Source organism: Anopheles coustani, chromosome 2 (genome assembly GCF_943734705.1).
Source record: "Anopheles coustani chromosome 2, idAnoCousDA_361_x.2, whole genome shotgun sequence".
In the NCBI taxonomy this organism is placed as follows: Eukaryota; Metazoa; Arthropoda; class Insecta; order Diptera; family Culicidae; genus Anopheles; species Anopheles coustani.
The window spans coordinates 75429170-75453369 of NC_071289.1; the positions used below are offsets into that span (position 1 = coordinate 75429170).

Consider the following 24200-nt stretch of genomic DNA (forward strand, 5'->3'; position numbering starts at 1 on the left):
GAAAACTTTGTCGTCAGTTTCCCCCCTTTCCCGGACTTTTATCTCTTTCTCTCTCTCTCTGGCTCTGCAACAGCATTAAGACATTCCGGCGTGTCGAGCAGAGCATCATCATCGTGTTTTTGGGTGCATGCTGGCGTGAATCGGCTCTCCCGAGCCCGAGGTGCATCGCGACCCGGCGCATGCGCCTCTCTTTCGCAAAAAAACCCCGAAAGATGACGAGAAGGAAAAGGACTCCCGGGAGCGAACGCGATTTGCTCCAGCGTCCTTCGGAGTTTCGGTTTTCCACCTTCACCACCCCTCCTGCGGGAGAGAGTATCATGATATTATCATCATGTTTATCACTCAACTCGCAAAACTCTCTCCGTCCGCAAAACCCATCCAGTTATCATACAGTCGTTAACACACAACTATCGTTCGATCAAATGACGATGAACATCGCCTCGCGCTGTTGTTTTCCCTTTTTTTTGCGGGGGCGATTTTTGGAAACCCCGGTATTGACCTTTACCCTTTTGATGTAACAATTTGTTACAAGTCCCGTTGTATTTAAACAAACGAAATATAAATTTTTCGATTGGGTATGTTGAAATGGTTTGCCATGAATTTTTAAAAGAATAGTCATTTAAAAATTTATTTATTTATTAACATGAACACCTCTCGCAAAAGATCGTTTCGTCGTATTTTCCATTAAATGAATCTATATCGAACGTTTTCCACCAGAGCAAAAGGAAGCCAGCGTTTTAGGAAACCGGATCCGGCAACAATTGTGCGGAACCACCCTTAACTCTGAGGGTGCGGGGAGGGCGCAGGGGGAGAGACTGTCAAACGTTGGAGCGCTCTCCAGCAGCTAAGCAACCACCCCGCCACACGCTTACACAGACACGAACGGTCACTTATTTAATTTTTGAGTTTCCGAGAAGAAAACATGTTGGGGGTTGTTTTCTCACAAATTGCTGCTCATATTCTCTCTCGCCTTCTTTTCATCCCTCGTTTTACTCTCTTTCTCTCTCCTCTTACACACACACACACACACACACACACACACACACACACACACAAACACACAAACACTGATCCACCAAGGCTAGCACATCGTCGTCGTTTCCATCCCTTTTGGGGCTTTTCCTTCACGACGACGATCGGACAACGGAACGACGCGCGTCGTCCCCATTTCACAACCTCCCAACTTCTCCGTTTTCCACCCCGTACTGGGCGTCTCCACCTTGGCCTGCTTCGCTTGCCAGCCGACATTCCAGCCGATGCTGCTGCTGCTGCTGCTAATGCTGCTGGAGCACGTTTTTGCTCGCCTACTGTTCCCGCACCTGTGCGCGCTGGTGTGCGTGTCGTTGGTGCACTGTTTATATTTTTGACATTTCGTGCGCTCTGCAGACCGTCACCATTTTTTCGCTTCCTCTCTTTCTCACTCTCTCTCGGGCGCGTTCGCTCGCTCTCTTTCCCTTTATTTCATCCAACCTGCTGTTGCGTCGTTCCTGTGTGTGCGTGTGTGTGTGTGTGAAAACCGTCAACAAATTGGACCCTTTATACACAACCGCGTTTGGGGTCGATGTGACGTTTCGATTCATTTTCGTGTCCTCGATTCTGCGGTGCCTTTTTGGTATGGGTAACTTTCGTGCGTGTGTGTGTTTGGGGGGAGAGATTGATAAATTCATGCGTTCAGTGTTGGGCCCTATTCCCTCCAACCGGACACAGCATCGATCGATGTTGCGTTTCACCTTTCCCAACAGCGAAAAAGGCGAAAAACAAGCATACTTTGTGCGCTATTGCGAGCCGCCAGTTTTTGCGCCATTTGACCGTCCGGTCGAACCTCGAACATAATCCCCCCCCCCCTTTGGTACCCCTTCGTCCTACCGATGGGTCACGTTGGGTATGTTTGTGTGTGTCTGTGGGTGTGCGATAGGGGGAACCAGTTGTTTTTTGCCATTCCGAAGCATTCAAATCACCGCCTTGTGGAGGCTCCAACATCAGTCGTTGTTGGTGTGTTCCTATTTTCTCGATTTGTGCAATTGACGTCCTTCGTCTACATGCACAAGAACCAGCGGTGAACAATAACCCTGCGGTTTTCTGCGCGTTTATATGTGAGTGTTTGTGTTTAGTAGGCGGTGTTTTTTTTCTTCTTGCTGTCAACTATATTCAACCCGTTGTAATGCTTCGTGCAATTGTGTTTCACGATTTATGGTGCGTGTCTCACTTCGTTACGTTCATTTCCCCCCCTCTCCCTATCCACTTCTTGTACACACTTTGGCGGCGTGTTTTTCCCCCCATTTGTTGTGACTCTGTTTTGGGGTAGTTTTCATTTTTCTTACCATTTTTTTTTTGGTTTGCCCTCATTTGCAAGAAACGGCACTTTTGTGGGATTAGTGGGTGAAAGTTTTTCAGCCGATCCAGTTTTTGTTGCGCATGTTTTTGCGCTTAATACGATCGTTCCCTTTTTATGTGTACTAGAATATTTATCTTACATTTTCCATGGGCTTTTGAAGACAACTGGAACTCTAACAAAAAAATTAAAAAAGGTAGAATTGAAACAGGCAAAGGAGTGTATAAGAAAATTTTAAAATTAATAAAGCATTCTAACCAATCAAAACAAGCATTTTTCATAATCCATTGAGCTTGTTCTTCCTGTAATATCACGTCAACACTACGTCACTGGATGCACATTGTGCTGTGTATGTCTGCGTGTGTTTCGCCCGTCGAGCTGCACGTGTGCACTCGGTTGCGCATCAGATGTACCGCCCAGCCGCACCCCCAACCCTTCCCCCGTTTTCTCGTGCCTTGCATCATTGCCTCCCATAGAATTGCAACAACTTGCCAACCTCCCACACCTCCTCCCACACGCAATGATGATGAAGCTGTCCTATGTACTTCAACAACTGCTTTACGTCCAAACGCTGGCTGGCTGGCTTCTCATTAGCAAACATTAACCTGAAGCCACGGTAGGAGGAAAAAAAATAAATGGGAACGACACTAATCGCGGCCGTTGTTTTCGTGCTGATGCAAGTGTGTGTGTGTGTGTGCTCGGTGGGTTGTGGGTGGTTTGTTTGTGGGTATATAAACAACGCCATCTTTTCACCCCACCCCCTCGCTGCGCTCCTGGATCGCTCGAGAATATATTTTCACATAGCGTCGCATAGGGTTGGCCTTTTTTTGTGTTGTGTGTAGTCGGTATGCTGCCTTCTGCTGCGCGGACGAGAAACGGGAGGAAAAAAGTAAGGAAAAAAAAACTTTAATATATAGAGATATTGAGAGAACGAGAGAGAGAGAGAGGGAGAGTTTGATCGTGATTGTATGACTTCTTCCTGGCAGTGTTTGGCTGCAGTTTGGTGTTTGTCGCCTGCTTTTGGCCTTAATTAAACTTCGTACCCACTCGAAGTGAAGTTGTTTAAAGGAAGGAAGCTGTGGTTTGGAGACATATTTTCCCCCTCGAGAGTAGAGTTGGTTTGCTCAACTGGAGGGATTAAAGAGATAAAAATAAGTAATAAATTAGCCTTTGAGGGCATAAGTAGGAAATATTTTATTTTTCCGAAAGTATTTTATTTAGTCCGAAAAAAGAATAAATGGAAATACTAAACTATGAGAAAATAATTAAAAATTACCTAGAATTAAATTGAATTATAATAAATCAATCATAAAGCACACACATATCTAACCGACTTCCCTTTCGGGCCCTTCTCGCCACCCGTTTCTTCTTCCTCTTCCAGGCCGACCTGTGCGGAATAAGATGGCGTCAACTGGTACTCGGTGAGCGGCCGAACGCGTCCGGCGATCCCCTGGACGATCCGGTGGTGCGTTCGTACGCCAAATGTCTCGCCGTCGATATACTGTGCGTGTGGCGGCGGGTGGTCGCCCCCAAGCCCAAACCGAAGCCGGAGCCGGACCCGAGCAGCATGTTCGACATGAGCATACCGGGCACCGGTAGCGGCGGCTCCGTCGTCCACCCGCCCCTCTCGCTGACCGCCGCCAAAGAGCTCTGGATCTTCTGGTACGGCGAGGAACCGGACCTCACCGATCTCGTCGCGCCCGAGCTGCTCAACTCGTCCGGTAAGTAATGTGGGGAGGGGAGGGGGGAGTGGTTGGCTGACTGATAATTACCTGATCGGCTTTTAATGATAACTTCCCGTGTGGAATATTTACCCTAGGTCTGTTGTTAACGTTGTAACCTCCAGTTCTTGTTGATAATGTCGCCAACGATATTCGACTCTCACTAGGTCACGCGAGTGTCCAACGGACAGGATGTTGTTTTTTTTCGGATCATATCATTCATTACACTGTCACTGTTTATTTTCGATAGTATCAACCGTTTCCAATCCCAAACTAGAACGTGTTTCTAATGCTCCAGCATTGCTTTCGCAGAGCACATTCGCTTGCAAAGGTCAATTTGCTGCTATCCTTCAAATCCGATTACACGACGCCGCCGCCTCATGGTGGTGATGGTGTAGTGTGTGTACTACGCACCTTGAAATCTCATGCCATTTTTCGTTCGCGCCGGGCACCTGGAGGTGGCCGCTTTTTCTTGTCGCTTCCTCTTTCGCCTTCGCGCGCGCGCTCGCCCGTTCTGCGCGCTCAAGGTTAACAGGTTTTTCTGTTCCCGCCGGGATCATGCTGCTGCCGTTGTTTTTTTTATTCCTTTTTGCTTGCAAAAGCATGTGTCTCCGCGTCCGGCGGCGGAGAAGAAACAGAGGAAAAAAAGGGTACGCGAATAAGAAATCGGCCCTTGGGGAACCGGTGGAAATCGATCGGAACTGGTCGATCGAGAGAGAGTCAATGGCGAAAGGGAGACTTTGTGAGCGCGTTTGTGTGTGTGACAAAGAGAGAGAGAGAAAAAAAAAATCATTATGGTTTATTTCCGTGTTACTTTTTCCGTGTTGTCCAAACTTCCGGTAATGACCGGCAAAGAGAGGTTCAAAATACCTGTTGTGCTGGAATGAATATCCAAAACCGTTTACTTTCGTCCTTGCCGAAGTGTGAAAGTAAACGATTCAAATAAAACTTTATTTGCAACGGAAAGAGATCCATCAAATCAGGATTAAGATATTTTTTTATTTACTGACTAGGTATGATCTTTTTCTAAATCATTACTTACAGTATTCGATATGAATAACTTGCTTGATTGAATGCCGATCACGGCTAGAATATGAATTCACACAGGTTTTAATGTTCAACTTTATGCAATCAGAATAAATGCTATTTTAATAATTAGTAGAATGTAAACTTTTTCTAATGGTTCAATGTTTTATAGTACTTTAGAGAAAAACATCTATTTTGCTATTATCAAAATTAGGAACCGAACACTTCTTATTTACGCTCGAAATTTGGAAAATGTAAATTTCAAACGTGTCCGAACTTATTTATGTCATGATGTAATATAGATGCGCAGTTTTCTACTTTATACTTATGCTTGTTTTTGCACTCTGCACTCTACTAAAAGTTTTCTATTTTAGTAATTTAATCTTTGTGCGCACTTCTATCTGAGGGAAATTGAATAGAAAAGTTTATTAAAATAATTTAAAACCTCAAACATTTATTTCGGTTCATCTTTAAACCCAAAGTAATGTTTTTTCACACCAAAATGTTATCCCTCCACAAAACAAGAACCAATCGGAAACGAAACCAGGGGGGTTTTGGGAGTCAAAGAACCGAATGTTTTGGGATCGCTTGTTTCACACACTTTCCAGTGGTTGATAAGATAAAAGCTAGTGCTGTGGTCTAGAATTGTGGTTTTATTCTTTTGTGATGTTTTGAAGGGAGAGGGGATGGCTTCCGATGCTAGAGAGTTCAAGGAGAGTGTTTTCAGTGCCATTTAGAATATAACTAAACCAAGCAGATAACAGAAGCCGTCAGTCAAAGTGATTCTTACAAAGGTTTGTTATTTTGGAGCGTGTGCCGTTGGATTCAAATTCAAAATTCAACAGCTTTGGCGAGGTATGACGGCTCGACGGCGAAGAAATCCGCGACGATGAGCCGCCACGTAACACAGGGAAGCAGCAACGAAGGCTCGAAGAGTTCGTTAAACCGTGTGCGTCCACCAGACGACGACTGATGTGGTGCTTCTCGTGCTGCCGTGGGAAAACCGGGGCCGTTCATCAGGCTGGGCGGCGGTTGGCGCTCAATCTCCTCGCGTGAAACGTGATAGGCTCCACCACAGCACCGCGTGCTGTTTAGGCGTTCTTTTTCTTTTCCGCGAGCTTATGTACATCGCTCCCGGACGGTGGCAAGGGGGTGAGGGGGTACGCATTTTCATCTCATCGAACATTGGCCGTTGAACGCACTCTCGAACCCCGCCACATCCCAGGGCGTCCGTTAGTTTTTCCGGTGCCGTTAGGTGCCAGCGTAGACTATTATTGCACGATCTCGAGCGAAGAGGCAAACGGAGCAATAAACCCTGGCGAAACATCTGTGTGTGCGGGGCATTCGGTCGCAGCATAGGCGGGCACACAACATTGTACGAGTGGAACGAGCTCGCTCCGGAGCTAGTCTTGTCCGAATTTTCGGCCACACACACACACACCCTGTGGCTTTAAAAAGCTCTCGAAAGGAAGCGGGGAAAAATGAGCCTTCACGTACCCCTACAAGGGTTGTAGGCGTCGTCCATTTTTCCTATGTATATCTCACCCCCCTCTCTCTCTCTTTCTTCATCCGCTTTGTGGAACACTGAATGAACTCTACGCAGGGAACGCATGGAAGAACGCGGACACTTCCATTTCTTCGTTCGGGCCGGTCCACCTATCCACCGGGGGAACTCTACAGATCCTACGGCCTGCGCATTTTTTTCCCTTCATCTCCTCCGTTCCAAAGGTTGTTCCCCGGGGAGGCCCGATGCAAACCGGTTTTCTAAAAAGCGAAACCAAAAATTTGAAAGATGAAGCGTTGGCTGAAAAGGCAAAAAATACGTCAGAGAAAGAGAGAGGAGGCAAAAAAATCTACGCACCTCCGAGCGAAACTTTGTCTCGGAGCGAGATGTGATGGCCAAGCAGGGAAGGGAATGGAATGAGAAAAGCTAGCTGAGCTAGCTCCCGTGATTTATATATCGGTGCCAGATGAGTTGTTATAGCCGGTGCTATGTAGCAGTGATGAAGTTGCCGTTTTCACGCCTGACCAACTTCCGGTCGAATCGGTTTACGCCACAAACGGAGGCTCGGTTTACGCCACCACCGGAGGATGTATGCGGATATGGTGGAGATTATGGCAATCCCCAACATGTAACACAAGCAGCGGTAACGGGGGTTTTGTTTGCCGCACGACTTTCGAACCGGGTCCAGATTTTATTCATAGACCTTGTTTAAAGGAACTTTTAAATGGAGAAAAAAAGAAGTACTCCATTCAAGTCAAGAGTTTTCAATAAAGCATTCACCAAATTCAGTTGCCGGTAAAAGTGTTGCTACCATTTACCGATGCATAATGCAATGTTGCAAGAAGACTAACCCGTATGACATCCCAGATGAGCCACTCCGGAACCTGTCGAAGGATAAAGGTAGATTATTGGGTACGAAACTGGTGGATGTACGCCCGCAGCCAAACAGAACATCAACTGTATTTATTGCTTCGATGAGCGAATATTCACCCTCACACACAGTGGTATAACACTGAGACAACGGGCGGAAATTTTATGTTTCTATTTTAAATCATAAGTCTTGTTATTTCAGGCGATTGGTGCAAGCTAAAATTTAAAAATAGTTGGGAAAACGTTACGACCGTTAAGAAGCGGTTCGAGATGTCCACTGTTTGTCCCACTGTGCTCTGGAGAGGGAATGTCTACCGGATACTGCTGGAATGAAATGATGAGGTGTGCTGGTCCATGGCCATGATGCTGGGCCTTTTGATTGGCATGAAAACTTCCTACTGCATTTTCATCATCGTCCTATCGAAACTTGCGAAGGAAAAATGATCATTTAGCCAGAGCTTTAGGGGACACTATGTACATGATGGCATGAGCCTTCGCCTCTCGATAGATGGTAGACTGTAGATTTGGTTTACTCTTTGTTTTCCCTTTTTTTATTTTACAGGTCAGGAAAATTGTATTACAGTCTTATAGAAGCTTGGCTTTTCCTAAAAGCTAGTCTTTTTTACATTTGATTAATTAAGCGAGGATACTCAGCACCATATTCATTATCCTACTCGTAACTGGTTTTTGTAAGCTACTAGTTAAGGTAGGTCTAGGCTTCAAATTTAATAACCTTTTCCATTGCAAAGACCGGTGACATTTTCGGTACATGTTGATTAAAATTTCCTCTTAAGGCTTATCGTCCGTTGAACCATTTAACCTGGGGCTTTTCAATAAGCGCGGGCACATCCTGTTCCTGTACGGGAATGAAAAGTTTGGCGACGAGGTACAGGCATCGGAAAACAATTTTCTCCTCCGAACAATCATGTTCTACCTGCTCACTGGACAGGCAGTAAGGCCATCAGGTAGGATCGTCGCTCTCGACTGGTCATCATCATCATCGTCATCTGGAGCAACGAGACGGATTTCCATGGAGATACGGCGGTGGATGTGTCTACAGCGGAAGGCCGTTGGGTAAAATGTCAACAGGAAGGTGTTTAACATTCATCTGGCCTCTAATCACGTACTTGGCCTTTCGTTGTGACGTTCGACGTCATACTGGAGTAAAATTTCCCAATAGCATTCCGACGTTAGAAAGAGGGACTAGATTATTGCTTCAAAGAATGTGAACTGATTTCATTTGACAATTCAATCTCAATGGATCTCAATTTTGTCCTTGACTGATTTGTTTTATAAATCTTTGCAATGCTGTAATATACATTTGGTTCTTGAAAAACATTTTCTAAAAAATAAAAAAAATTAAACTAATAATAAACAGAACTTATAGAAAAAAAGGCATAGAAGCAATGAACAGCATTCAAAATGTGTGAAAAGTTGACCTCTCAGTGTACTACAAATGGTACACAGTTAATATGTCTAAGTAGGACTAGTTTCAGAGCTGACGATAAACTTGCAAACACTTTTCCCGTTATCTGTACTGTTTGATAAAAGTTTTTCGTTCCTGGCACGGTCCAACCTTCCGGGAAAATGGCGCGTTATAACGTTGTGGGAAAACTTTTCCCCTCGCTCCTGGGTGTCACTTTGCAAACAATCTCTCAAGTAAATCAATCGAATCGATTTCGCAATAAACGAAACAATCCACCATCGTAAGGTAGATGCTGAGATGAGGTGACTGAAGCATAAATGACACTCCCAACAACGTTGTTGACAGCTGTGCGTCTGGTCGCGTTGTTTCCGCAAATTTGCTTTGCTTAATGTTACGACAGCTGGGCGAAAGCTACCGATGGCAGCGAACAGGCCTGCATGTGACAGGTGGCTGAGCACTTGAATTACGCAAACTTTAAACGAGAGAGAATGTTTTTTTTTTTACTGTTTATTTCGGCTCGTCAGTTTACGATGCTTAAAACAAGCCAAAATTTAGTTGGTACAGCATTAATAACCTTACAGTTTACTTACGAAACGCATTCAGAAACAGGTGGAACTACTACCAAAAGTTTCTTCAATCGTTGCTCAAAAAACTCGTGAAATAGTATAGCCATAAATTAATATTTAATGCGAACTTATTGCCACTTCAGGGTGACATTCTCGTATTCCTTGGAAGGGGACAATCTGTAAATGGATACCAGGCAAAAGGTTTGCCCACATGCCCACTCGTTATCAGTGACGTTTCCACGGTTTCAGCTCTCCCGGAATGCCCTCGTGCGCATGTCCACTTCCTGGCTTTTCCGGTCCGGAGTCCGGTGGTGAGTAGTGAGAAGCGAAACAACTCGTTCTCACTCGTCCTTCCTCATCACTTTTCGGCTCGTGGACGGTTTTTTTTTTGTTCGGTTCTCGTACGATCCGATGTCCACCGATGTCCGAAACACGGTATGTTTACCGAACCTCTTTCACTCTCCGGGGGGAGGTTTTCCCTGAGTCGTTGGTACCTTCTCCAACTCCAACAAAGTCCGCGAAGATTGTACCGTGCGTAGCGTTTCGGTCATGCCATGGTGATTATTGGTATTTAGTAGTGGTGCTAGTGAGTGTCCACCGCGGCCTCACCGGCCGCAGGACCTTTTCCGGCTGTTGTTGCCCGCCGGCTCACAACCCGCACACACACACACACCGGCCGGGAGAGACCGCACGCCTCGAGTTCGAGTGGCGGAACGCTCTCGAAACCGTGCTCGATCCTTCGGAATCGAAAAAGGAACCTTTCGCATTTTCCTAACCTTGCTTTTTTGGCGTGGGCGAAGTTGAGTCGTTGTATATGTGTGTGTGTGTATGCACATGCGGTAGGCAACAAATCAATCGCTGTCTGGAGCACCATCAGGCAGCAGTACGCCACCCACCCCCCTCTGTGTTGTGGCCCTTTGGCATCTTCTGGAAATGTGCCTCTCCTCGAAATCGGGGCTTCGGAACTCGCTCGCATGAGACTGCTCCCCCCAAAAACCTCCGTCCCGTTTCCTCCCCTCAAACCCCCGCCCCCTCCCCCCCGGCCTAGCCAATTGTAAATTTTCCACACTACTATGTAGTTTTTAGGCAAAACTACTTCCACCACGACGATGATGCGACGATGAGACACAAAAACCGCTGCTCCTCGGGTGGAGTTGGGGGAACGGTGAAGCGTGGGGTGGGGGTGTGAAATTCATATTTTTTAGTGAAAACGCCAAACCAACGACCGGGGGTACGTTTAGCGAGCGAATGGGAATCGCATTCAATCGAAAAGGCTTTTGACTACATGGGAGTGTAGTTTGCAGCGCGAAATATGGTATCGATTTTCCGGCTGGGGAGGAAGTTTCGCACGCGGGGGAGGGCAATTTTCGGGAGAATTAGGGAATGGAAAGTTTGCCCCTTTCTGTCGGTGGGAAGGCATTGTACTTGCGATATTGTGAACTGAATAATTCACAACTTTCCTCCGCTTTGTCGCAGGTGGAGGACAAGTTAAGAGGAGTAGTTAACCACAATTTTCCAAATTTTTAACGAAACGTTGGTTGTTCTGCAAGTAGCATTAGTAAGATTGTTTGAATACTTGATTCTAACATGAATTGGGCAACCAATGGCGTATCGTTTGCCGAAGAGGATTCTTTTGTTTTTCCAACAGCACACCACACAATCGATGCAAACGAACCATTGCATGCCGTTCGAGCGCACCACAATAACTCCGAAGGTGCTGCACCAGCTGCACCGACGCAATACGCAACAACGTTCGCCGATGCAGTGCGCAATGTGCAACGCAATGCAAAGAAGACAGCCGAAAAACGAGCCCACCAAGACACCTTGGTGCAAAGCGATGCACCCGCCTGTCGGTAACCACTTTTCTTTCCACTCACCTGCATTGTTTGGTTGATACAAGTCCCAGGGTGTTCCGCTGTTTTGCATATCAACCATCGATTGTGATGCGTGAAGTGTCCAATTACTCTTGGAAAGATTTTTTATTTTGTTCAAAAGCTTCTTAACTCGAAAGTTAGCCATCTTTTATTAATGATACATAGTTTCCATATTTTTATGTTCATCTCTCAGAAAATATTTTAATGAAGTTTGGTTTTGTTGGTGAATTATTGCTTGAAGCAAATTTATTTATAACCATTTTAAATCAAACTTTTTGTGCAGCTTTTCGTCCAATATTCTGGTTTGTATGAAAGTAAAAGTTCCTTTATTAACAAAAATGGATTTTTGATAAAAGCTTGTTTTTTTCTCATTCGTTTCCAATTCCATCCCTTTTATTTGCAATAGTTAAAATATTGTACCGTGTCCAAGAAGTAGTGCTTCTGCTTTTCACCAGCTTTCAATATCAATAATTGTAAAAACTGTTTTTTCCACTTTTAATATATCTACTGTTATCTACTTTTCTACATACAATTTTTCAAAAATGTTGAAGTGAAGTTAAGGATAAAGTACAATTTTAATAACAGTCTTAAACATGAAGATTGTCAGTGCCTGTGAAGAAGTTTTTAAATACGTTGTAATGGAACGATACGTTTCTATATTTTTTTAATTTTTTTGTGTCTTAATTTCTTTAACAACTTTTTTATTTTGCAATTTGTTTTTGCTTACACATTTTTTGTCTCTAAATCACCAAGAAATCGACTGATCGCGCGTCTTTATTCGCCGCTATAAACAACCGAACAAACCGTTAGAACAGGGGGAAGAGAGAAAGAGAACGAGAGAGAGACAGGGATAAATTTTTCGATCGACGAGAAAATTCTCTCTTTCCCCACAGGGGCCAGAGGAAAACTATCCGTGTCGTCTTCCCGTCGCGTCGTCTCGCGTTGCAGTGTCTGGTTACAATACACAGCATCGGGGGCCGCACCAAATGCAATTAGCACGTTTTAAAATTAGACGATGTTGGAAAAATCTCGGCCAAAAGAAGGGAGGAAAAAAAAGAACAGTCACCATTAGTCCCAAACCGAGAACCCCAAAAAGATAATGCAGGCGCGAGCGCGCGTGCAAAGGTTTGGTGAAGGAAGCACGCGTTACCTTCTTCGTGCGCACTTTTGCCGACCCAACGACGCGCCCCGGTGTTGATTGAGCAGGATCGGCCCTCGGTGTGTGTGTGACCATTGGCTCGCATGCCGGTTAGAAGGCGGCAGGGGTGGAAGCGAGGGTGGTGGAGGGTTGCTAATTATAGAGCAATAAATAGAGGAGAGTATCATATCTGCCAAATGCGCGAATGCCATGCGAAGTGAGCACGCGAACGCGTCGAGGCAAACACACCCGGCTCTCGTGCGATAAGCCCGGATGTTTGATGAAAAAGTACGACAAAGAAAGTGGGGGAGGAGGGGGTGCACAAGTGGCACGATGAAATCAGATGTTGTGGGTTTTCCTCGTTTTATTGAGACGACGGTTTTACGACGGAATTGGACCGTTTCGGTTTGGACTTTGATAAATCGAATGCGTTTGTCTGTGATGGGACACCTTCATTTTCTTATTTACATCGATTTATTCGATGGGTTTAAAGAATCGGATGTCTGGATTTTCCGAGTCGATAGGGGAAAAAACCCCGTCAGCGAAAGAGCGAAATCCTAACATTATGTTTATTTATATTTTTTTGTTTTCATATGCATCACCCCAGCTTCCCATCCCCTTGCACAGACACACACATCGTGCACTCGTGGATGCACTCGGTTAGATGCATGTGTGTGTATGTGTGTGTGTGCGCGTGCATATGGAATGCGTTCCGCGATACTGCTTCTCGCGTACTTAACCACTTTACCGGCGTGCGAGACGCTGGCGGCAACAAATCAAACCCCTCCTCTCCTCTCCCCTAGCCACCCCACCCCTCTTCCGTTCACACAACCCGGTTACGGTCCATCACCTTCTTTCTAGCTTCCGCGAGGCGCGAGTAAATTGTTGTCGTCGTCGGTCGCGCGTCATTCGGAGAAACGCGATTTAACTCGCAAGATTTACGCTGAGAGAAAGAGAGAGAGCCGTGTCGTGAGAGGAGATCTTGGAGATCGCGAAAAAGGAGAAAAAAAAAAGTTTAAAAAATATTTACAGGGTTAAGAAAAAAAAGGTGTGCTGAGACAACGGGCAAAACGACGAAAAGTAAAACACAACGTTGCAATTGAGAGCAAAAACAGGAAAATCCAGTTTTTCGATCAACCCTCAACCCTCTCTCTCTGCACCCCACGGATTCAATCAACCACCCACCCACCCACTTTCTCGTGCCCAAGGGGACCCTTTGGTTACGTCGGAGTGTGAGTGTGTGTGTGATGTAAAAAGGCGAGTAATTGCTCTCACTCTCCGGCTTTGGTTGCGACAATCTCGGAGAGGAGCAACATATGAAGGGAAAAACAAACTGTCAACACACATGGATGGGTATAATATAAGGGAAACTCTCTAACACACACACACACACACGCGGGCACATGCTAAACGACCCTCTCAAGGGGATGGCAACCCCCCCCCCTCTCCCCCCCCACCCTCTGTCCTATCTAATGACCGATGATTTTCTCTCCACCACCACCCGGAAAATGGTTCGAACGGGATTTGTTTGCCCTTTTTGCCAAACGCCGCGTCGTGCGTCCATTTGCGGTTCCTCGCGAGCGGCCTAGATGAGCGGCCCCGGGTGCTGTGTGTGTGCGTGTGTGACGTCAGGTCATCCGCCACAATCGGGCAGCGATTTCCGGCCTCGCTCGCGTTCACGTAGGGTAGGTTTTGGTCCGACATTAATCCGATAAGGGTTGATCGCGCTGAAGGGCTTTAGGGTTAGGGAAGAGGGCCACCGAAACCGAACGTAAACACAGGATGTTTATCAGGGTGACAATTAACCTCCTCCCCGACGATCTTCGTTTAGCGGTGTGTGCAAAAATAATATTCAAAAGCATATTTTCATGCACGAAGAAGGGGGTGCATACTTTGTTGTCTAGCACGCGCGGCGTGGTGCCGCTGTTTTTGCGTTGTTCATTCGTGTTGGTGACCTCAGAACACTCCGAAGCACTCGCGGTTCGGTACGCGTGACTTCGCGCCGAAGAAGACAAAAAGAAGCCGATCGTTAATATAATCCATAAAGGGGGTTTAAAGTCAATAGAAGTATTTGCTTTTGGATCGATTGTGGATTATACTGTTTGAAGAAAGGGAAAAGACTACAGTTTCCCGCATATCAATTTGTCATAATTTAACCTACTTCAGTTAATTGAAAAGATTTTGCAGCAAACCGTACCAAATTCGGCAAGGACGATCTCCTTTCACTGTGGCCTTAAAAAATGTAGTTTTTCCTACTCCAGCCGCTAATGGTTGCGAAGGTTTCGTTGCTTTGCGTGTCAAGGTGAACGAGGCCCTGCTGCCGGAGCAACCGTTCAACATATTGCCAACACGATCCTCCGATGTGCTGATCTTGAACTTCATTCGCCACAAAAATTCGCCTGACGGATGGGCGATTCTTTTTTCCACCACTGCGCTCCCTCTCTCTTTCTCTCTCTCTCCCGGTCTATTTTAACCACCATCATTGCACTTAATGCTTATTTTATGCCCTTTTCCACTCATCTGGGTGCGCTGGGTGCGCTCCGGTGGATACAAGCATCCCACATGCGAACGATCATGCGCGCGAAACCGAATCACCATCGCAATTGATTCGTCAGTCATTCGAAAATAAACCACTCGAATCTTTCAACTGTCCTGTTTTTTTCGGGAATGTGTATCATCAGGGTGAGAAGGAAAGTCGTTTTTAGATGTGTGAAAATGTGCTCGCATTGTGAACCAGTGTAGCTTTAATTCGATTATAAAATATGACAAATATACAATTAGTTGCTTTGGCAAAAAAGGAGACGTTTCTTAAATTAAAAGTTTTAAAGAGGAACCTAGACATTGAATATGATTATTGTTCATGCAAAAATTTGTAAATTTGTTTTAGAAATATAAACAAACAATAAAAAAGACGTTTCTTAAATTAATAGTTTTAAATAGGATCGTAGACATTGAATATGATTGATGTTTATGCAAAAATTTGATTTTTTTTTTAAATTTTAAACAAGTAATAAATAAAGACGTTTCTTAAACTAATAGTTGTAAAGAAGAACCTAGACATTGGTATCATATGATTAATGTTTATGCAAAAATTTGGAAATTTGTTTTAGAAATTTAAATAAACAATTTTTATTTTAAAATAACATAAAATAGAATAAATACACATTGCCAAATTCCACGCTTGCAACAGTGTGTAATTCAATTTATAAAAAAAACACTTTCAACGTTTCACACTAGTTGTTTTATACTTTCAATAAAACAGGTTTAAAATGATATGCTATTCGCTAAATTACCACCATGGATTGCACCCCTTAAATCCCTTCCATTTCTGTGTGGTTAAGCAGACACAACCCCTAGGGAAATGAGTGTGTGAGAAGATGGAACTACAATATTCAAACAATCGAAAAATGTATTTACAACCATTTTGGGGGATTACTTTGTACATCCTCGACTGGGAGATGCCTTCCCTGTTGTAGGAAAATATTCCACCCCACAACGGAGGGTGATTCCAATCCTCCCCCCTGGTCCCCACGGTCATAACCAAACGCTTTTCCACCCGGAATCGATCCGAAGCTGAAGGACACTGGAAGGAGTGTGTCTTCTTCCGCATGTTTAAAACCCGCCGCTCATTCTTATTCGAATAAACGAATGCGAATACATTCTTCTCCTCCGGCGGGCTGGGCGACGCCCCGGGGGAAAAGCGGGAGGCATATTCATCCTGCGCACGACTTTCGACCGACTTCTCACCGAAGCCACGCCCATCGCCCATGTGCTGGGAGGGTTTTTTTTGCTGCCTTCCTTCCCTCGGCCGTCCTCCTGCTGTCCTGTCATGGGAATGTGCTGGGCTTTTCCGTTTTCCGACGAACGAACCTCCCACACCCACGATGCAAACTTCGTCCTTACTGGTGTCTGGTTCGGGGGGAGGGGGGAACACGGAGGACGGTGGCGGTTGTTAACGAGCCAAGAATTGATATCTGTGGGCAAAAGTGTTCTTATCGGGCCCATTTCGGGAGTTCTGCTGGACACATTTTCATCCCCCATTTTTTCCCCCGCCGTCGGAAGGATTGAAAAATTCTTAGAATCCCGTCATTCAAACGCTCGTGTTGTACTTACAAGAAGATAGTGCTATCGGAACGTTTGAATGACTTGCGTTTAGATGTTTACCGTGCGTGACTCATGACTCATGGATGGCTCGAAGTTTTTTATTTTTTTCGAACTCTTAGTCACGTGCAGTTCGTCGAACTTATCATCTCTACACGCACAAAGACGAGAGGCGGCCCTTTCACCGAAACCGGCGACTGCGTAACCCAAATTCTCGGTAACCTACTTTTCCTGCCAGTCTGCAAATGGTCGTCATCGACCATCCCGCACCATCCAACCCCGGCACGTCTCTCGATGAAGGAAATCTTCTCTCCTTAATGTACTTGATCCAATTTAATTGACCACAAAGGTGCATTTACAAGACACGAAGATGAAAAGCGCGGTCTTCTTCTCTCGTTCTCACTTTTCTCTCGGGGTTTTTTTCTGTTTAATTGTTTTCCACCACCGAAACGTGGCGCGAGTGAAAAAGTGCACATTTTCCCCGGTGCAAGCAACCACCTCGACGACCTGTTGTTGTTGATGTTGCTGAAGGTTGCAACCAACCGGGGACGGCACTTTTTTTTTTTATTTCGACCGTTGTTTGGGACACGAACCAACGTGGCGACGGCACGCCAGCCAGGAAGGGAAGTAGTGTAAGCAAAAGACGCACCGAAAACGTGCCGTCTGAGGCACTTACCGTGTTTTCTTCCTTTAACCTTTAAAGGTAGTGTGTGATGTTTTAGATCAAAGTTCCGTTCTTCGAACAATTAGAATCAATAAAACATTGCTTCCGTTTTAAAAAGTTGGTGAGTGAATTTAAGGACATAGAAACAGGAATGAGTACTATAATTAATTTATAATTTATATTATGGTTTTATCACGAACCCCAAAGATTAAAAAGACAAGACTAGAAATTCTAGGAATGATATGTTACATAATAAATTTTCATACTGTTCTTTAAATAGGACTGTACCATATTAAAAAAGCACATCGAAATTAGTTTGGAAGAAGACGAATATCTCATGTTTTCAATAAAAATCGATATTCACGTTAGTAGGTATATGATGTGCTCATGAAATTAATTATATTAACTTGTTTATACATCTACATACACATGTTTCTAACGCACTATAAATACATCATCGCTTCTAACTGCTTCCTGTCTTTCAAACATACCCATGGTTCATGTTTGCTGTTGTTTACTTTTCCATTTCAGTTTGTTTATCATTTGCTCTTTAAATACCCTTTCAACCTTTAAGGGTTATAAGTGGGCTAACGAGGGCAACTAACTTTCGCGCGCCTTACTGCCGACAGGACCGCGAACAGGTGTGTGTCCGTTTGACCTCGCTGCACCGGGCTTTCCACCTGCCGCTGGAACGCGGGACGAAATGTCAAATGTTTTCCTCTTGTCGAAAACTCTGCGTTCTAAAGAAAAAACATCAAACGAAAAAGTTTTTCGCTCTTCTACTGATGTGCCGTTTTCTAAATCGATGACTTTTCGTAGTTCTAAGAAGGCAACTTAACTTTTTTTTTCTTGAGACCGATTCTTAACCCTTTGCCTTGGAAAAGTTTGGCATTAAAAAAGGTTCCACCTCCATTCTGGTGCACTTTCGTGACGTTGGATGATTTGGACTAACGTTCTCTCTCTCTTGCTCGTCTTGGGAAAAACAGTTGCCCCAATTGCATGCTGGGAAACAACAGCCGTGGACGTTTCGTATCGTTCTGTCCTCACCTTCTGAACCCCGAAAACATAGAAATGAACATGTTTGGGTTTTGTATTTCTTTTTTGCAAAGGAAAAACTTGCCCTTAAACGGCACGCCGGCATGCAAGCATTCCGTTTGGCGGGGACGATGGCCCAGCGTCGGTGGGTACTAATGTGGTTGATGGACTTTTAATACTTTGCATCGGTGACATTTCGTTCGTTTCTGGCTGTTTCTTTCTTTTTGGAAATGTCACAGGAATGCAATGGAAACTTTTCTTGTTTCCTTCCGACGACGACTTGGTTCAGCGTGGTTGGTTCTGTAATGGGGCATTAATTTGTTCAATTTCTTTTGGCCTTTTCTTAACTCTAGGAAGATGTATCGTTTACAAGATGGCTTATTTTATATCGTTTTTTTTTTATTCTCCTTACTCTCTTACAGAAGCCGGCGATAAAGGATCCTGGGAGAATGGCCTTTCGTACGAGTGCCGCTCGTTGCTGTTCAAGGCGTTGCATAATGTGATCGAACGGTGCGTATCGCTTCCGGGGAGGTTCCTCTTCCCCGACTTGACCAAAGTGGAGAGAGCATGTCTTTATCCGGTTTGGTTTCTCATCTCCCTTCCATTTCAACAGATGCCTGCTGTCCCGGGATGTGGTCCGAATTGGCAGGTGGTTCGTGCAGCCGAGCTCGAACGGCGACAGACTGTTCGGCAAAAGGTAAGACCCTACTTCTACTGTGAAATCACAATTTCCGGAAGCGCCTATCCCAGCGTTAGCTATCGGGAGGCCCAGCTCGAAGAGCATGGCTGGGTCTTCCAAACCCCATGGGATTGTGAAGGCGTTTCCGAGAGCAAGCACCCCCGGGTGCCGGTGGACCTCTGAGATTGATTGCTGAAGGCACGTTGTTGCACTCGATCCTCGTTCCGTCACCGACAAACCAAACTCGATTGAAATATAGTCCTTTTTTAGACCTGAGATATTGAAGGACCCCCAAAAATTTCTTATGAAATCCCCCGATTAAGAGAGTTTTCCTTTTTGCCTTTCAGCTCACATCACGCATCGTTCTCGTTTGCGTTCTTCGTGCACGGTGATAGTACCGTGTGTGTGGCGATGGACATCCGGGAGCATCCCCCGGTGAGGCCACTGACGATGAAGCACCTCGAGGAGGCTCTGGCGCAACAGGGCACTCCGTCCTCGGCAGCCGGTTCTTCCAGTCCCGCGGGAGCTTCGAACGCTGGCGCTCCCGGATCTCCCGGCAGCGGCCATGGTCCCTGTTCGGGGCCATCCGCCGCTACCTCCACGCCGGCTCCTCCGACCGCTTCCCCGCCCCGGGAGGTTCTGCTGGCGCCGTTCGGACTGGCCGGTACGCTGACCGGCCAGAGCTACAAGGCGACCGATCCGCAAACGCAGAAAATCCTGGACGACTGGAGCGCGTTCTATCCGATCTCGAGCAAGAACGTGGGACTCAGCGACACCGCGGACAGTGTGCCGCCCATCGTGGAGATCATGGTTGGGCGCGTGCGGATGCGCTACCCATCGAAGTACGTGCTCGTCACGGACCTGGATGATCGGGCTCCGGGTGACGGGACCAGCAATCAATCAACCTCCACCGCCACCGCCGCCGCCGCCGTCGTTTCCGCCCTCGAGGGTCTCTGCCTTCCGGCCGAGGGCGTGGTGAAAAGTGAACGACCTGGCCCCTCCATCAACCTACCGCCGGCGGCCAGCAATCAACCGGCAACGCCCGGTGGAACCGCCGCCGGTTCAGCACCCGGAAAGGCGGGAATCTCGGGCACACCCAGTCCGCCAACCTCCGCTCCGCCTGCACCACCCGCCCAAGGGGCGTCCGTGCGCCAGCGGAACCACCACAAATCCCTCATGACCCCACCGCTCACCGTGCCGGAATCGCCCCTCAACGATCTCGGCAACCCGCTCAGCATGTCGTCGGCGCTGATCAACAAGTCGGCCGCCGTCATCCTGCCCGAGCGCGTCTGGCAGGACTGCATCATGCATGCCGCCCCGCCCACCCCACCCGCCACCAACTCCTCCACCAGCCAAGGGACAGCGGCGACGGCGGCGTCCGCGTCGTCGTCGGCGAATGCTGGCGGTGTCACGATCAAAACCGAACCAAAGGACACCGCCGGCAGTGGGGGCGGAGGGGACGAAAATTCGTCCGCGGCCGCCAACGGAGCCGTTGACGCGAACGGTAACTCCTCGGTGTGGGAGATAAGCGACCCGGCCGCCAAGGTGCCCTGTTCGTGCGTCAAGTAAGTGCAAACCGAACCCGAAACATTAATCCGCACGAACTCATTTTCCCCACGCGAAAACTTCGTCCGCCCCTTAACAATCTACGTCCATGGTTTTCTCCGACACTCCTTAACCCACGACCCCAACGTGTTTGTTACATTTACTAGCTGCAGATTGTTTTGTTTACGTTTTTCTATGCATCCTGTAATAGTTGTGTGCTTATTTTAGAAGAAAATAATTCAACCCCTGATTGATGCTTTTTAGTATTACTGTATTACATATCAGCAATGAGTAGGGAAAATCATTGCTGAGCCCGTATTTGTTTCTTTGCTGTTGCTTTTTATCCGTGACAATAGTTGATCTTTTTTTTATTTTTATGTTTTTTATTCAATTTAATTTTGTTTACAATTATCATTTTGTAATTTGTCAATTTTGAATGTTTTTTTCCGCTTTCTTATGTCCTGTCACCTTGCTTTATAGCTTTAATTGCATGATTGTAATCTATCTTTTTTTATCTCTAAATAGGGTAGGTCGCCTGACCTTTGAATATCTTTTTCATAACTCGCGATATCTCACTTTGTTTGTGGTTCACTGTTTGTTGGTACACAGCAGGAGTTCAAGCGGAACTTAAAACGCTTTCCCTCCGTCCTGTCGTCGTCCCGCTAAGAAAGTTTTGTTTGTTTGCTCATGCTTTTCAAAAATACATTTTCCTTTACGTTTTCCCATCATCCTTCCGAGGAAGTGCCTATCTTGAGAGACTCCCGAACTCCCAGACTTCACCATCCCTCCGCACATTTCAGCTGCGCTCTTGCGTCACGTGTGTTTGTGTGATTTTCTTGTGTGTGTGTGTGTGTGTGTACGTGCGTGGTTTTCCCTCGGTTTTCTGTGGTTTGTTTCGCCTCACGTGCCTCAAGTCACCGCTATTTCTATTCTTTTCTTGTTCTCTTTTATTATTACCCATCCTTACTATTTATTTTCCCTTTCTTTCTCTCTCTCTTTCTTTCGCTTCTTCTTCTTCGTTTTCTCGTGCACGCACATCCTTACGGGAAAAATTTGACAATTGAAAAAAAATAACAACCAACAACCGTATGGTTTGCGTTCCGCGGGGGAAATGTAAAACCTAACAAACACGCGTGCCCCGATAAATGTATGTGAATACTGTATGTTCCGGGATGTTCCAGGTGTCGCCAAGGATCACCACCGTTCTCCTCGTCGTCGTCTTCGTCCTCCTCGTCCCTTGGGAGGGCACAGCAGCAGCAGCTAGCAGTTGTGGCTTCCTCTTCCAGCAGTGCCGCTGCCGGTGGAAGCCTTTACGCTTCCGTTGCTTCTCCGTCCACCCCCGGTGGTTCCTCTTCCTCCTCCACCGCCCACCGCCACGGTAAATCCTCCGTATCGATCTCGCCAGCCAACGCGTCGTCCTACGCGATCGCAGCCCTTTCCGGCGGTGGCAACAATCGTGGTGAAAAGTCTTCCCAACAACATCACCACCACCACCACCAACAACACCAAGGTGGTGGTGGACAGGCGGGCAAGGACCATCATGGTCACAGCCATCACAACCACCACCACCACCACCACCACCATCATCACCGTCCCCCGAGAATTCCGTTCCACAAACGAACCCCGCAGGAAGCGCTTTTCCGACCCGGCTGCAAGCCGATGAGTTTGTCCGCCGCCGCTGCCGCTGCCGCTGCTGCTGCTGCTCTTGCCAAAGCTGCGTCGTCAACGTCCACATCGGCCCCGGACGCCCAAGCCGCCCCCTCGCCCGGAGCCATCTCCTCCGGTGACAGTGTCGCCGATCCGCTCGAACTGGCCGACTCGTGCTTCAGGTTGGTTGCCCCTTAGTAGTTGATGTACAGCAACTGGGCGGGTGGTAGTGCATCATTCCTCTCCCTCCCTCCCTTCCCCATTCCCTCCCCGGGTAGGGGTTTTCCCGCACACGCGCCAACACCGCCGCGAGAGACGGAATTCGCGGGATCACCATCACCATCACGAACGATCACTACCACCATCTCGTGGAGGAAGAGGAGGAGAAGAAGGGGAGTCATTCGGTGGTGCGGGGCACGATCACGAACGCTTACCCAACCCCCTCCCCACACCTCCGCCAAGCACACACGCGTCTTCTCATCCCTTATCCTTGATATCGCTCTGTCCGTTCGTTCGTGTTTTTACTTTTCCTCGCCATGTCCATCACCACCTTCCTCCCCCACTCGGGGTTTCGGGGCCTAATATCTACACCGACCTTCACCCCCCCCCCCTCACTGCGCGCATTTTCGCCTCCACACACTGGTAAAGCACACGCATACACACACACACATAAACACACACGCTTCGCCTTAGAATAAGGGAGCCCTTTCCGAAGTCACCATCGGGCCGCGTGAAGACGACGGAGCAAGGCGTCGTGAATCATCCACCTTATCATGAAGTCATCCACGTTGAATTTCCGTGAAATTCTAGTGTTCAGTGAAGGTCCGTTAAATCATTTTCGAACCGGCAGTAACTCAGCGTATTTGAGTTGAACTCTTGAGGAGAAGAAACAAGAGTGAATGTTGATCGTACGGAAGACGAGTTTAAATTTGTATTCATTCACAAAGTTTTTGAAAACATTGAAGCTGTTAGGATGTGCCTCTCAATCTCTGTTCCGTTCTATTGAAATTAATTGAATCGAATTAATTAATATCTGACAGTCGAAATATACAACAATCCGGTAGGACCTCCATTAGGAGACCCACACTTCTTAAGGATTTGCGTTAGACAACTTGAAGAAAATTTTGGAATTCGATAATGTAACCTTTTTGACCACCGTTGTGCACGTTCCCTTCATTATTTAAAAGTTCAAAAGCTGTTATTACTATGAATTTTCTGAATCACGAAATGAAATGAATCATAGTTCGTCATTTCTGGAAAGCGAACTTCTGGACTCGATTTAGAAATAGATTCCCGGTGGGAATATTCGTCCAACACTGTTGGCATTCTTTGGGTGATCCATTTTAATTTCAATACATACCTTCCGATTACTGTAGTTTCTTCTAGCAACATTTTCAACACAGGTTTTAAGAATCACTGCCCAAATAAAAAGGCAACTCAATAAGATCTTGTTGAAGTAAACCTTTTCTCCGTAGTTCATTTATATTTTCTCTTTTCTCTATTTCTTACCCTTCGTGCATTCGTACACTTGTCTGTTCTGTTATGTACCTTTCGATGGATCGTGTTACGCATGTGTTGGCCTAACTTCATACAACTACTTCTCTATTTCTGTCCGTTTTTTTCTAACTTCGCGCTGCATCTTTCCATGTACTCTTAGTGTAACATAGTTTTAAGAACCACTGTTTGCCGTTGATTTATGTTCACCCTAATTTTTAGCTTCTTATAAATTACCCGCCGGTTAATTGAATGGTCGAACCATTTGCTGTACTTTTTTTTCCAGATCAAACCAAAACTGTTCCGCCAGCGGAAATGGTGGATCGCACGCCGGAAACGCCGTCGGTAACACCACGCCGTACGGTGGGCCGTCTTCCTACGGCCGGAACCCGATGTCGATAGGGGACTCGCACCCGCTGCCCTCGGAGGGTTCGCCGGCCAGTGCGGCCCCCTCGCCGATGCAACCGTCCTCCGTATCGCAACCGACGTCGGTTCCATCCGGGGATCAGGTAGGACACGAGTCGCTTACCACGTCGGTGAGGTGTGCTGGACTAACTTGTGTTTCCTTTTTTTATCGA

The 24200-nt window shown here is 46.5% G+C and overlaps 1 protein-coding gene across 1 annotated transcript in view; it reads left to right on the forward strand.

The window, feature by feature from the left end:
• LOC131266422 (mediator of RNA polymerase II transcription subunit 13) overlaps nt 1-24200 on the forward strand; it is a 42336-nt gene that overhangs the window by 9843 nt on the left and 8293 nt on the right. Inside the window, exons 2-6 of the mRNA XM_058268937.1 lie at nt 3714-4053; nt 18680-18767; nt 18871-18954; nt 19284-20501; nt 23909-24131. Of these exons, the coding sequence (XP_058124920.1) occupies nt 3714-4053; nt 18680-18767; nt 18871-18954; nt 19284-20501; nt 23909-24131 (1953 nt within the window). The remainder of the gene's footprint in view (nt 1-3713; nt 4054-18679; nt 18768-18870; nt 18955-19283; nt 20502-23908; nt 24132-24200) is intronic.